The 14,545-nt window shown below is 44.4% G+C and overlaps 1 protein-coding gene across 1 annotated transcript; it reads left to right on the forward strand.

Moving 5' to 3' along the window:
- Positions 1-711: 711 nt before the first annotated feature.
- Positions 712-12,528, forward strand: Nit2 (nitrilase family member 2). The gene is made up of 10 exons (XM_005344948.1): positions 712-778; positions 1,897-2,015; positions 3,453-3,573; positions 4,384-4,472; positions 6,099-6,192; positions 7,028-7,102; positions 8,080-8,158; positions 9,588-9,686; positions 11,923-11,978; positions 12,222-12,528. Exons 1-10 carry the CDS (start codon positions 772-774, stop codon positions 12,311-12,313), a joined length of 831 nt encoding a protein of 276 aa, XP_005345005.1. The 5' UTR covers positions 712-771; the 3' UTR covers positions 12,314-12,528.
- Positions 12,529-14,545: the final 2,017 nt, after the last annotated feature.

Consider the following 14,545-nt stretch of genomic DNA (forward strand, 5'->3'; position numbering starts at 1 on the left):
TTCCCAGCAACTACATGGTGGCTCACAACCTTCTATGATAAGATCTGGTGCCCTCTTCAGGCCTGCAGGCAGAACAACTGTATACAAAATAAATAATAAATCATAAGAACCCCTGTGTGGTGATATTTAAAAAAAACAGCGAATTAAATAATAAATACAAACGTCAAGTCTTAGAATACCGCCTAGCACCAACTCTCCATCTCTTCCGGCTCTTTGGAGCAAGCTTCTAAAGTCCAGTTAGCCTAAACCAACCAGGTGCACCTCCTTAAGCCTGACAGCAGGTAGCAGTCATTACCTAGGCCACTGCTGTGCTCCAACCTGAAAATTCAGTTCTTTTTGCCACATAAAGAGTCTTTCTACCCAAAAGGGACCACTCCTTAACCATTTATGGCACAGCACCATAATGTAGGCCCCTCCTCTTTGCCCTAGGTTCTGGAGGTCCTATTTAAAGAATTTCTAATTATCTCTTTCTTTTTGATGTATTCAAGCGCAAAGAGTGAGCCATTTTTAGTGCAGAGCCGAGGCAAAGATGTAGTTCAGTGGTAGACAGGTGCTGAACATGTTCAAGCCCGATCCTTACTCACCAGCATAACAACAGAGCCCAAAACAGCAGCAAACCCAAACACCTAGGGCCCCAAACTCAACGAGGCCCCGCCCCTCGGCCCAGCTCTTGGCCACGCCCCTTCTGCACGCTGCTCAGCCCCGCCTCCCACGTTCGGCCAAGGGATTGACTGATCTCCTCCGTCGCTCTTGGTGCTCGGAAGAAGAGCTATGGCTAGTAAGTGGTTCGCGGCCTGGTCGTCGAGCTCCCCGCGGGAGCGGAGGTTTTGGTGCGGCGGTGCAGAAGAGCCGGCTGGGCCCTTGTGTTCCCCGGCCCGCCTTGCCGGTGGCTCAGGTCGCGGGTGTCCGCGGCTCGGAGCCGGGGCTGCTCGGGGAAGCCCGGGGTTGTGGGGCCGCGAGCCGTGCAAGCACAGGCCTCCGGGCAAGGCGTCCTGCCCCGTGGGAGCCCAGAGCTGTGGGGTGGATGGGTGCTTTCAGATTTAGTGGCCCTAACTCCTTCGCCTAACAGGATGGCTAGTCGCATCTCAGTTCACAGTTCATATGTTAGCTTCATGTGCCACCGAGTCCAGTGACTTCCCACTGCTGTGTTTATGGGTGCCATGACCCGGCGTGCTCATTTAAATGTGGTTCCCACATTGGGCCCTTCACTCGCGGTGTTTTGCGTCCCTCCCCTTGGGTTCATCGTTCTTGCAAATTTAGGAAGATTATTAGGGCAGCCAGGGATCTCCAAAGTCATTATTATCGTTCCTTGAGAAGGTAAAGCAACAAGTGAAGGACCCCAGTGGAGGGTTTTCCCTGCTCCAGCCTGCAGAGGGCGCTTTCTACCAGCCCCAAGCCTGGCTGGCTCTCTTGTCCCTAGAGTGACTTGGGGAGAGTGGACGATAGAAGCAAAACCGTAGTGAGTGAGTTGTAGCCTCCCTTCAGAAGCATAGACAGCCAGCTTCCTAGGTTTAGGAAGACCTTAGTGACTTTGTGTGAACTGTGGTTGTCACAGCTCAAGGTGTGTGAACCTGAAAGTAATGGCGGGTTTTGGGTTCTTTTAATTCAGATCTGGCACTGTTCAGCAAGAGATATTCAGGGTTAAATGTAGCTTCTTACCATATATATTTAGGATAAATGAAAAAATGAGAGATCGTAGTTTTTATACTTTAAACGATCATTTTGGCCTTCATCAGAAGCCAGGTTTTGTCAGTGTGATCTGTCCTTTAGATTGTCAGTAGTTGTGACGATCAGAACCATGTCCAAACATTGCCAGATGCCCTGTTTGAGAATCCTGGGTCTGGCTGAACAAAGTGGGCCGATCTGATGACCGTCTCCTTCTGTCTTTGTCCTTAGCTTTCCGATTGGCCCTCATCCAGCTTCATGTTTCTGCCATTAAATCAGATAACGTTTCCCGGGCTTGTAGCCTAGTACGGGAGGCAGCAAAACAAGGTGCCAAAGTAGTCTCCCTGCCGGTAAGTATGGGGACAGCGGGCCTTTTTTAGGAGCCGTGGACCTGCCTCAGTGGTGTTTGCCAGCAGTGGTGGTGGTCCTCGTGTGCCCCAGCTCCAACCATGTCTTGTTCCGTGTGTGTCTCCTCTGTCACAAAAACGAGCAGAGATCTTAATCCTAAAATGTCTAACATTGTTACAGTTCGAACAGGATCACCTACTATGTTCAGATGAGGAAAACAAGGTTTGAGGAAATTACCTAAAGATAACACTTTCAGGGCCTGTATGCCGACTTTGTTCCTTACATAGTTAAAGCTTTCTGTTGTCATGTTTAAGGTCAGACCATGTTGTTTTGGCATTGTTTTGAAAAATTGTTTTGGCTTTAGTTGAAGATTGTATCAAATTTGGTGGTCAGTACAGGGTCAGCTTTGGAGTTCCTGGATAAGCAGTAATCTTTAACAAAAGGAATCTTGTGAATCGTGTGTGTGTGTGTGTGTGTGTGTGTGTGTGTGTGTGTGTGTGAGTGTGTGAGAGAGAGACCAGAAGTCAATCTTTGATGTCATTCTGTAGGACCAATTCAGTTTTTCCTCCCTCCCTCCCTCCTCCCTTCTTTCCTTTCTTTTTTTGAGACAAAGTTTCTTTGTGTAGCCATGGCTGTCCTGAACTCTCTCTGTAGATCACACTGGCCTTGAACTCAGAGATCCACCTGCCTCTGCCTCCTGAGTGCTGGGATTAAAGGTGTCAGAGAACTGTTGAAGGCAGACGTGTGTTACGTGTGTGTGTGTTTGTGTGTGTGTGGTTGTCTTTCTTGGTGTCTGTGACCCAGCCCTGTCTTTGTTTCATCCTCATCCACTTTTCCCGTCTGTAAGGGCCACCAAGGATCAAAGGATAGTGCCAAAGTGGGATTAGGGACAGCTTGGTGCAGTTACTGAAGCCGCTGTACTTCTGTGGCTTTCCGAACTTTTTTTTTTTTTTGGATTTTTCGAGACAGGGTTTCTCTGTGGCTTTGGAGCCTGTCTTGGAACTAGCTCTGTAGACCAGGCTGGTCTCGAACTCACAGAGATCCACCTGCCTCTGCCTCCCGAGTGCTGGGATTAAAGGCGTGCACCACCATCGCCCGGCCTTTCCGAACTTTTTATGCATAAGTTTTGTTGCTTTATGTAATCAGTATAATCTTGAACTCCAGAGTTCATCTCAGTATTCAAAATCACTGAATAGACCTGATTTATAGTGTGCCTGGATGCCCAGGAACTGGCCAGGGTCACCAGAATGATTTGTTTCCTCTGCCCTCCAGGGGGGGGGGTGTAATTAATTGCCTGTCTGCCTTTTATTGCACGTTGTGTAGCCCTAGGCCTTTTCCTGATTGTGTTTTAACGGCTCACACCGCTCTGCGCTTCCACTTTTCCACTTTCCACAGAATTTTAAACGCTTTGCCCCTTTTCTCCTCTAACAATAACCCAGGAGTGCTTTAATTCTCCGTATGGAACAAACTACTTTCCTGAATACGCAGAGAAGATTCCTGGCGAGTCCACCCAGAAGCTTGCGGAAGCAGCAAAGGAGAATGGCATTTATCTCATTGGAGGTAACTTCTTCCATGTGGTGTAACACGTAAACAGTAAAAGCATTGGGATGACGTTTGTTACATCTAAACTAATACATTTCAGCCCTTGGAAAGCAGAGGCAGAAGGATGGTAAATTCAAGATCAACTAGGGGTACACTTCAGAATGCACTAAGTGTAAAAACTGCAAGTTCAGCGTGGTTATGAGCAGAATTTCCCCACTTAGGTTTATCTCCTCAACAAGAGATGGCTGTACTTTAATGGGGAGTTAAGTTAGTTATGTATGCAAGAGGCCTAGTAGACAGCATAGGAAGAATCACACCGACCCGGTCCTGATGAGTTCCCCTGTAAACAGAATGCCTAGATACGGTGTGGCCAGAGAGACCTCACCTCTGTTCTGTGTGCTGATTCAGGGTAATTGAACAGGTGGTATCAGTGCACAGGTGTGTGTGGAATCAGTTCTGTGATGCAGAAAGGCTTGGGTCTTAACTTTATCCTGGGGCCTCAGGATTCAATGCTGTTGAAAGATGATGAATCTGAGCAATGGGGCGCTCCTGATTTTGCTCTGACGTTACATATTAACTGTTGCACAATGCTGTGGTTGAATTTCAGGGGCAGTTTGGTTATTTTTTAAACTGTCCTCTGACATCTGGCCTTATTATAGCTTATCAATAATTTGGAGTTTAATCCCTGAAAGAATATCAAGGGGGAAAGAATGCTTAGTTACTGGACCCAAATGCCTGTTTCCTAGGTGTTTACTTAGTATCACAAAGCTATTGGCCTGTTCCTTTTTGTTACCTTTTGGCGTGACTATGTATTTCTCTCGAGGAAAGGCTCCATCCCTGAAGAGGATGCTGGGAAGCTATATAACACCTGTGCTGTGTTTGGGCCTGATGGGAGTTTATTGGTAAAGCACAGGAAGGTCAGTAGAGGGTGCACAAATCTCATCACCTTTCATTTTCTGTTTCTTGCTAGGATGTAGAAATTATAATTCATCTTTAGACTACTGGTTTGTATGTAGCAACGCTGCTGAATTTACTCATCAGTTCTCCTCATTTAATTTCGATTATATAATCTGAGAAAAACAGCTCCATCCTCTGTTTCCCCTACTTCCATATTTCGGTCCTTTTTCTTGTTGCTTCATGTGGGATCTCAGGAATACCATTAAATAATAGGTGTGCTTATCTTATTTCCCACCTCGGAGTGAACATGTTCGCCATTGTGCCCCGAATATGATGGTTGTTTTAGGGTTATTTAGTATGACTATTAGATGAGAAGAGTCCTGCTGTCTTGTTTTTTAAAGTCATGGTTGTTGGAGACGTTTACCAGTTACAGGCTGGAGGTCCCTCAGTGCTGGAGTGCTTTCGTAGCCTGGGTGAGGCCTGGCGACAGTTCAGTCACTGTCTGCCACCTCCCCTCAGCGTAAGTTTACTAACAACACTCAGCAGACATTCTTGGGGTCCTATGCCTGTTTCTTTTGCTAATGTAATGAATTACATCAGTTGATTTTCTGATATCAAGCCACATTTGCTTTCCTGGGGAAAAAGCTCATTTTAGCTAGGTGATGGTGGCACACGCCTTTAATCCCAGATCTTGGGAGGCAGAGGCAGGCGGATCTCTGAGTTTGAGGCCAGCCTGGTCTATAGAGCAAGTTCCAGGACAACCAGGACTACACAGAGAAACCTTGTCTTGGGGAGGACAAAAACAAAAAGACTTTATTTGGAGGAGATGCATTACTGACTTTGCTTTGTAAAATTTTACCTGGATCTTATTTTTATTTTGAGACAAAATCTTTCTTTGTAACTAGACTGGCTTTAAATGAAATTAAAGTGGTCCAGACTGGCCTCGGACTTGTGGCAATCCCCATGTCTGAACATCCTTAGTTCTAGGATAAGTTCTTAGTTATAGTATGTGCCACCATCCTGCTTACCTGTTTTTAAATGCTGCTCATTCTTTTTGTTTTCTTTGTCATTGGTGTTTTTTTGTTTTGTTTTGTTGTTTGTTGTTTTTTTTTTGTTTTTTTGATACAGGGTCTCCACATAGCCCTGGCTATTCTTGTAGACCAGGCTGGCCTCAAACTTACAGACATACAGCTGTGTCTGCCTCCCAAATGTCTTTTCTTCTTTTGCCAGTTTTGTCAGTTTAATTCTGATTCTGGGAAATCTTCCTTAGCCTTTAGAGTGAGTAAGAGCAACACATTACACCCCATGAGGAGCCTGCACAGCTTCCACAGCTGCAGAAAGCAGGTTACAAAACCAGACACCATTTCCCCATTTCCTGTAAAAAGAGTAGTATAGAATAGTAAGATCGGAAACAAGAGTATTTAATGCTATTATTTAACTACAAGAGTACCTAAACTTCTTATTTAATACCATGCCTGAAATCTCACACAGCAATAAGATAGGGGCTTGGATGTCAGGCAGCTGGTAGGGCAGTGTGGGCAGACTGGGGAGATGTTTGTCAGTCTTGAATATTTCCATATCTGAGCCGCTACTGCAGGGAGGCCTGTGGGAAAGGGGTAATAACCAATCGATTATGTATGATGCAGATCCATCTGTTTGACATCGATGTTCCTGGGAAAATTACATTTCAAGAATCTAAAACATTGAGTCCTGGTGATAGTCTCTCCACATTTGATACTCGTACGTACCACATAACTTTGCCTCTTATAGTAGTAATCCCAGAAAAGAGCAGGTACTTTTCCTTTTATGTCTGTCCCCAACTCTTTCATATTGCCTTACTAGAAGTTCAGAATGGAGGAAAGCAAACAGTCTAGAAAGTTTGAACAGAATGGAAACCCATTTTGACATGATACTTCTCTTCCATTGGGTTACGCCTCCTGACCATAGCATCCAGAGTGTTCCTGTTGGGCCACAATTGATACACCCTACTTAGATAATGTAGATTACTCACAAGGAACTTCCCACAGTGTTGTAATAGGCTGCGTTCCTGGCGCCCAGCCGTTCGCACGGCTAGCTTTATCCAAAATAATTACACGGAAACTGTATTCTTTTAAACACTGCTTGGCCCATTATATCTAGCCTCTTCTCGGCTAACTCTCGCACCTGGACTGGCCCATTTCTAATAATGTGTGTAGCACCGAGGAAAGATTCTAGCCTACGGCCATCCTGGGTCGGAGCTTCATCGCGTGTGCCTCAGAGAGCAGAGCTATGGCATCTGTCTAAGGCATCTTACCTCACTTCCTCTTCCTCCCAGCATTCTGTTCTGTTTACTCCTCCCACCTGTGTTTTAACCTATGAGGCCAAGCAGTTTCTTTATTACTTAACCAATGACCTTCCTCCATCACCACAGCTGTCCTGAGATGATGTCCCAATAGGATTGAACATACAAATGGTCTCTGTGTAGGAGTCCTGTGTTAATTCTTCCCTGTCAGTGTTCTGTGATCAGAGGTTTACCCTTCTGCCCCATGCTACAGGAGACTCACTTCTCATGTGTGCATCTTCTGTTTGGAAACAGCTTACTGCAGAGTGGGCCTGGGCATCTGCTACGATATGCGCTTTGCAGAGCTGGCACAGATCTACGCGCAGAGAGGTGAGAATACATGGGTTAGGAAGCTCCTGGGAGGTCTGATTCTGGGATGGTCCTGTGGCAAGAAGGGAGCCCTTAACAGAAAATTGCCCAAAAGAGAAAATCAAAAAACTTTTGGACAAATGCCCAAAATCTCAGATGTAGAGTGTTAATGTATTCATGGCCAGCTCTTCACACCAGTTTGCTAAACAGACTTCCGCTGATGATATGGTTTGAGGGGGTGTGACCTCATACACTGTGTAGCTAAGGCAGAAGCTTGCTCCCGAATATCCTCTCTGCCCTGTGAATCCCTCCTATCACTGTGTTGTTATGTGGAGCCCACTGGAAATGGAGCAGTGGTCTGTGCTCTCTCGGATTTCAGTGAATGAGCCAGGTCAGGAGACCCGAGTTCTGGTTCTCGCTTCTTGCCCTTAGTCGGCACAACACTTTGATCAATCATTTTCCCCCTCTGAAGAGGTGTAGGTTCTAGATCCCTCCAAACTGCTCCGAGGGAGGATTACAGAGAGACTTACAAAGCCCGTCTGATGGCATGCAGCACATCCCAATAGCCTGGGGGTTACTAAGCTGAAACCATTGGCACCTAACTAAGTGCCTTGGTCCGGATGAGCTGCTTAGCAGATGAGGTGTGTGCATTCTGGGCTTCACAGCGTCTGGAGCTGTATTGTTCCAGTCAGTCGGAAGATCACATCATACACTTCTCCACTGTGCGGTGCTGACCTTTTGGTGTTGAGCAACATGTTGATTACAGCTCTACTTTTTAAAACGGAAGGCTCAAGTTCTGACGTCAGTCATCATCTCAGTTTTCTTCCGGCCGTACTTTATAGGAATAGCTCTATACTTCAGAGCCGTATTTGGCTGTTTTACAGACTGACCTCTTTCTGTATATGGAAAGGTTTGTTTGGCTCTGTTGGATAAGGAATAAAGGGAGGGACCAGAGTCCTCAAGTGTTCACTATTGCTTTTTGTCTTTCACGCCTGGAGGCTGTCAGCTCTTGGTGTACCCTGGAGCATTCAATTTGACCACTGGACCAGCCCACTGGGAGTTGCTCCAGCGAGCCCGGTAAGAAAAGACCCAAGCATCTCACTGCTGATAGAAGTATCAGCCTTAAATGGAATTCTGCCCTTGACACTTAAAACAGGTGAATCTTCAGAGAGCTCTGCTGGGTACCAACTCCAATGCCATAGCAGTGCCCTCAAAAGATGCTAGGGTTAAAGGGCCATGCTACCATTGCCATTCCTGGCTTATAAGATCAGTTTTAGATCGTACATGTGCCTTTTTCTTTTTTCCTTTGTGTTTGTGTGTGCGCGCACACGTGTGTGCCTGGACTATTTCACCAGCCTTGTGACTTCCAGTTCCATGCATTTGCAATGGTTAATGCCATTCTGTTGTACATAGGTCAGCTAAGACACAGGGTATTCCTATTTCTTGGCTGTGGTGAATAGCCCAGCATACTGGGGTTCAGATGGTTTCTTTTCATGTACTGTTCTGTTTTGCTTGGATTTATAACTTTTAGTAGGATTTCCGGACCACATGTTGTCTTTAACTTTGGGGGAAACTATTGCTTTCCACAATGGCTGTACTAACTTACAGTCCCACTAGTGGCTTTCTTCCCCAGACCCTCACCGGGTTTGTTACCCCTAGGCTTCTTGATACGAGCCATTGGAACTAGAGTGAGGCGTGCTCACCATGGTTTCGAGTTGCATTTGCCTGATGGCTAGTGATAGTGAGCATTTAAAATATTTATGTTGGCCATTTGTGTTTGTCAGCTGTCTATCATGGTGACATAGGATGGGAAGTTTATCTTGGTTCTACGTGCAGATATTTCATTTCACACTTGGCTAGAGTGTCGTGGAGGCCTTTTTTTCCCAGGCAGAAAAAGAGGCAGGGCTGGAGTCCACATGCTCTTCAAGCTCCTTGCACTTCCTATAAGTTACACACCTCCCTTCCCAGCTGTGGGCTGAGGTCAGATGCCCTGTGGTGGACATTCAGGCTCCGAATTTTAACACCATTTGTGGGCTTCTTTTTAATACCTAGTTAGCTCTGTTGCTCTCCCAGTAAGTAGCCCAGGCTGACTTTGACGCCACTAGCTTCAGCCTCCTGACTAGTGGCATTAGACATGCTTCACCATGCTTTGATTTTTTTTTGCCATTTTCAGACTGGGTTATCTTGTGATATTGTTAAGTGTTGTTATTATGTATTTGTATATATTTCTCCATTCTGGACGGTTTCTTTCCATTCTTGGTACCTTCATTTGCTGTATAGAAGCATCTTCTTTTGACATAATCCCATGTGCCTAGTTTTGTGTTTGTGTCTTATTCCCCAAAATTGTTGCTCATTCTAAGGTCCAGAAGCCTTTCCCTTTGTTTTCTACTGTGTTTTTATTGTTTCTGTCTTTTTTTAAAAAAAAAAATAACCGCATACACTTGGGTAGAAACATATTGCAGGTCTACAATGTGTAAGGTATTTGCTTTCTGTCTGCTGAATACAGGGCTGTTGATAATCAGGTGTACGTGGCTACAGCCTCTCCTGCCCGGGATGACAAAGCCTCGTATGTGGCCTGGGGACACAGCACTGTTGTGGATCCTTGGTGAGTGTGTTTTATGCTGAGCTCAGCTGGAAGTTGAAAGATGACACATGATCACTTCCCCTGCAACTGCTCTCCCTTTTACGCACATATTCCACCGGGTATGAGGGAGGCTTTCACTTGCCCTCCACGTGAGAAAGAAACCATCCTGCTTGCCAGATCGAGTCCTTGGCCTTTGTCCCCTTCTGCTTGTCTTGGCAGCAGCAGTGGGGTAGGCAGTTGGTTTAGTAAGAGATTCCAGAATTCTTAGTTAGCTTTTAGCTAAAATTTAGGCTGAATGACTGGTCCTACGATAGGAATGAGAAACTAGGCAAAAACATCACTCCTCATGTAATGATTAGACAGGAACGAGGTAAAGCAATGATTCTCAATCTGTGGGTCTCGATCCTTTTACAGGGTCTCATATCAGATACCCTGTATGCCAGATATTTACATTATTAATGATTCCTAACAGGAGTAAAATTACAATTATGAAATAGCAACAAAAGCAGTTTTATGGCTGGGGATCACCATAACATAAGGAACCATATTAAGGGGCTACAACATTAGGAAGGTTGAGAACCATTGGGTTACAGGAAACTAGTGGTCTGTCCCCTGTGAACATTATATGAACATAACACATCTGCCCATTAGCACGGTTGTTTCCCCATGGACAACATGGTCGGCAACTACAGGTGTAAGATTACAGTGTATGTTTAGACATAGGATTTGAACTCACATGTGACCTTACTACAACTCTGGACGTCAAAAGCTGGCTTTAGTCTATGGTACTTCTGTGTATGTACTCACACACGAAAGCAGTTCTGCAATTTCAGAACAGATAGACCAGTCAGCAAAGCAAGAGTTTAAAGTTTAAGTATCCCCAGGGGGTCCCAGAGGATTCCCCCAGGGTGCTGTGTAGAGGCTTCACAAAATGTTACTGACGACTGATTCTCTAGAGTTTCACACACCGGGATTTTAGGGCATTAGAGAACTGGGTCAGATTGGCTTCTGTCGTGTTCATGTCTAGATGCTGGTGACAGCTCTACAACCAGTTCTCCTGTGCTCTACCCTTTAATTTCTTCTGAAGGGTTTTGGTGCCCCAGGCCTATGCCAACAGTGAGGTGATAGATGCCAGAAGTTACATAGAGAAAGAACTTTGAATTTGGCAGGACAGGTAGGTGGGAGTTAGAACAAAGGACTTAACCAAATGACATTAATGTATTGGTAGTTCACCCTTTCCAGGAGTTTGTGGCTATCTGGTAAGTACAATCAGTGATCCCAGGTGGTTTGTTATGACATAATATTTTGCAAATAAATCGTTTCTCTAGATGTGTTTTTGAGCCCCTGAGCTGGGCCAAAAGGCTGGATACTGGGAATAGTTTTCAGGATTAGCCTTCCCCTGGTCTTTTGAAGGGCTGTTGTTCCTGCTAGCATATAGACCCTTACAACTTTTTTTTGGTGGAGGGAGGGGGTTTCAAGACAGGGTTTCTCAGAAGCTCTTGGAGCCTGTTCTGGAACTAGCTCTTGCAGGCTGCCCCAAACTCAGAGATCTGCCTGCCTCTGCCTCCTGAGTGCTAGAATTAAAGGCATGCGCCACCATCTGGCCTACCCTTACCACTTTTATGGGCTAGTCTTTCCCTCCAATCTGAAACCGAAACTCATTAGTATAGGAAGCCAGGGATCTCAGCTACAGGGTAGAGGTGCTAGTACAGTAGTTCTCAATGTTCCTAATGCTGAGACTTAATTCCTCATGTTGTGGTGACCCAACCATAAAATCATTTTCATTACTACTTAATAACTAATTTTATCTGTCTTCCTATTGTCTTAGGTAACCCTTGGGAACAAGACATCAAATCCCAATGGGCTAACGACCTACCTATAGGTTGAGAACCCTAGTAGACCAGGCCCAGCCACACTACTGTCAGGTGTGGCAGCAGCTGGGAGGGCACGAGGAACTGATGGAGACCCTCCTTGGCAGTTCCTGTTGGTTACTGGCAGCTCTTCTCCCACTTATAATCATAGACTAGCTATTGTTTTCTAGCAGTGCAGTTTATTAAATACATTCCATACTTTGCTCACTAAGCCTCACAGGGCTCTTATTTCCACAGGATGTGCCTGCCACAAGTTCACAATATAACAGACCCTGAATTCATACTGTTTTCTTGTTTTAGATCTTAGAATCTCTTGTTAGACAGAGGAAAATAGTGAGAACTTACCTGGTGTCAGTGAATCTCAATCTATTCTCCATCTCCTCCAGGGGACAGGTCCTAACCAGAGCTGGCACTGAGGAAATGATCCTGTACTCAGACATAGGTAAGACCTGCAAGCTGTGGTCCAGGTTTCTGGTGTCTCCACAGCTGAGGCCACACGCTACAGCTGGTTCTGAGGACAAGCTCTGGGGCTCTGTCTCCCTGGGCTTTCTTTGAATTGACTCCAAGACCAATGCCAGGTCAACAGCATCCAGACAAGGTCAACGTTGCTGATTCATTTTTTAGTTTGCCGAAGACATCTCATTGGTTAGTAACGAGTTCATCATGCATGTTCCTGTTTTTGCAGACCTTAAGAGGCTGGCTGAAGTTCGGCAGCAAATCCCCATTTCAAAACAGAAAAGAGCAGACCTTTATGCAGTGGAGGCAAAGAAGCCCTGAAGTTTGTGCCTAAAATGTCTCTATGCTCATATACGCTATACGACGATCAACTTTACTAAATCTTTCTTTTGGACAGTGCTGGGAATTGATCCCAGTCTTACACATGTTAATTCTTCCACTGATATGTATCAGAACCTCATTGAATTAAAACTTTTCTTTATCTGCTTGGTAACAATATTCCAGCTCCTTTGATAAAGAGTCTGGTGATTCTTGGGCATTTCAGTCTTAAGATCCTTTTGCACAATACAAACTGAAGATTAAGCATTTTTGTATGTGTAGCTAGTGGTGAGCTGGTCATGGTATGATACTCAACTGTCTGAGAAAATGTACTTTTGTAGGAACACTGATTTTCATGGTGCTAATATCCCATCAACATGACATTTTCAAAATATTTTTATTAAAATTATTTTCATACAATATTTTGATATTTTCCCCTTCCTCACTCATCCAACTTTGTTCTTTTTTCAAAAACAAAAAATCTCTACAAAAATGAAAATCAAAACCAACAAGCAAAAGACCAATAAGACAAATAGAAAAAAAAAGTACAGACACACAAATGAATGGAGTTTAACATGCCACTTCTAAACAGTAACAGATGTGCAGGTGGCTCTGTGACCTGTATGTACAACACTGCTCTAACACATGACTGATTCAATGGATAATGGTTATTTACCATACTGGTAAATCAAAACTTTTAATATCCATGTTATATACATACATATGTATATAGTATACATGTATATAGTATATATTGTGGTTACTCACAGAAGAGTAACATCAAGTGACTACAAGAATGAAATATATGATTTGGTAAAATTTGGTACACAAATACAACTATAAAATATCAGTTAAGAAGCCGGGCGATGGTGGCGCACGCCTTTAATCCCAGCACTCGGGAGGCAGAGGCAGGAGGATCTCTATGAGTTCGAGACCAGCCTGGTCTACAGAGCTAGTTCCAGGATAGGCTCCAAAGCCACAGAGAAACCCTGTCTCAAAAACCAAAAAAAAAAAAAAACCAAAAAAAACCAAAACAAAATATCAGTCAAGAAAACAAGTATGTGTACTGCCACCGGAAGTTTCCCTATAAGCTTTAAAAATATTATTCATGTCTGTGTGTGCATTATGTGCAGGTGCTCTCAGAAGCCCGGGGCTGGAGTTAGAGGTATTCATGAGCTATCCACTGTGGGTGACAGGAGCTGAATTCGGGTTCTCTCCCAGAGAACGGAGAGCAATAAGCACTCTTAACCATTGGGCCATGTCTTCAACCCCTCCCTATAATCTCGTAACCTCTCTAGCTATTCAATCACCGATAAGCTTTACCTCCATAGAGTGTTTTTGAATTTTCTAGAATTATGCAAAAAGTGAATTACAACTTGGTGCTTTCATTGATAGTTTATCTTACCTATGCATCAGTGATCTAGTCCTTGTTGATGGACTTGTGTTCTTCCTGGCTTTCCAATCAAGAGTTAGAAACAAGGTTTTTCGTGTCTAAAGGAGTGCAGTGGTTAGCTCAGGTATCTGTCACTGTCTTCCAAAGTGGTCATACCATTTTAAACAGCTCCCAACAATTGTATGAGTTCTAGCTGTCCCCTACTCCCTTTCCTCATTATCACTTAGTATGGTTATATTTTTTATTATGCTTTCCCTTTTTGGAGATGGTGTCTTATTATGTAGCCTCCACTGGCCCTGAACTTGGGATTCTTACATTCCCTCCCCAGTGCTGGGATTATAGGCACAATGTCATGACTAGCTTCTTCACTGTAAATATTTATTTCTTGGGCTGGTGAGATGGCTCAGTGGGTAAAAGAACTCGCTTTGCAGACCTGATAACCCGAGTTCAATCCTTGGAACTGATGTGGAAGGAGCCGATTTTGGAAAGTTGCTTTCCATATGTAGGCCTCATACAATGAGAAAAAGAAAATTGATTTAATGACTGATACTAACATGCTTTCACGTGTATCTTTGGTGAACTACCAGTAGATACCTTTTGCCCATTATTTATGGCTTTACTTAACAAAGTGTTAAGTTGCTTATATATTTTGATATAAATTCTTTGCCAAGTATTATTTGATAGTCTCCTACCCTGAGGGGGAGGGGAATGACACTTACCCCTTCCCACACTGGGGATTAAATACAGACCTCACATGCTAAACATGCTCTTTCCCACACAGTTGCCATCTCACCCATTCTCATTTCATTCTTTTGTATCTTGCTATGTGATTTTCCTATAAA

Source organism: Microtus ochrogaster, chromosome 2 (assembly GCF_000317375.1).
Source record: "Microtus ochrogaster isolate Prairie Vole_2 chromosome 2, MicOch1.0, whole genome shotgun sequence".
NCBI lineage: Eukaryota > Metazoa > Chordata > Mammalia > Rodentia > Cricetidae > Microtus > Microtus ochrogaster.

Bases quoted from the DNA above. Each gene is read 5' to 3' on its own strand.
- Nit2 (XM_005344948.1), top strand. The intron at 2,016-3,452 runs GTAAGTATGGGG...ACAATAACCCAG, and splicing joins CCAAAGTAGTCTCCCTGCCG to GAGTGCTTTAATTCTCCGTA. The intron at 3,574-4,383 runs GTAACTTCTTCC...TCTCGAGGAAAG, and splicing joins TGGCATTTATCTCATTGGAG to GCTCCATCCCTGAAGAGGAT.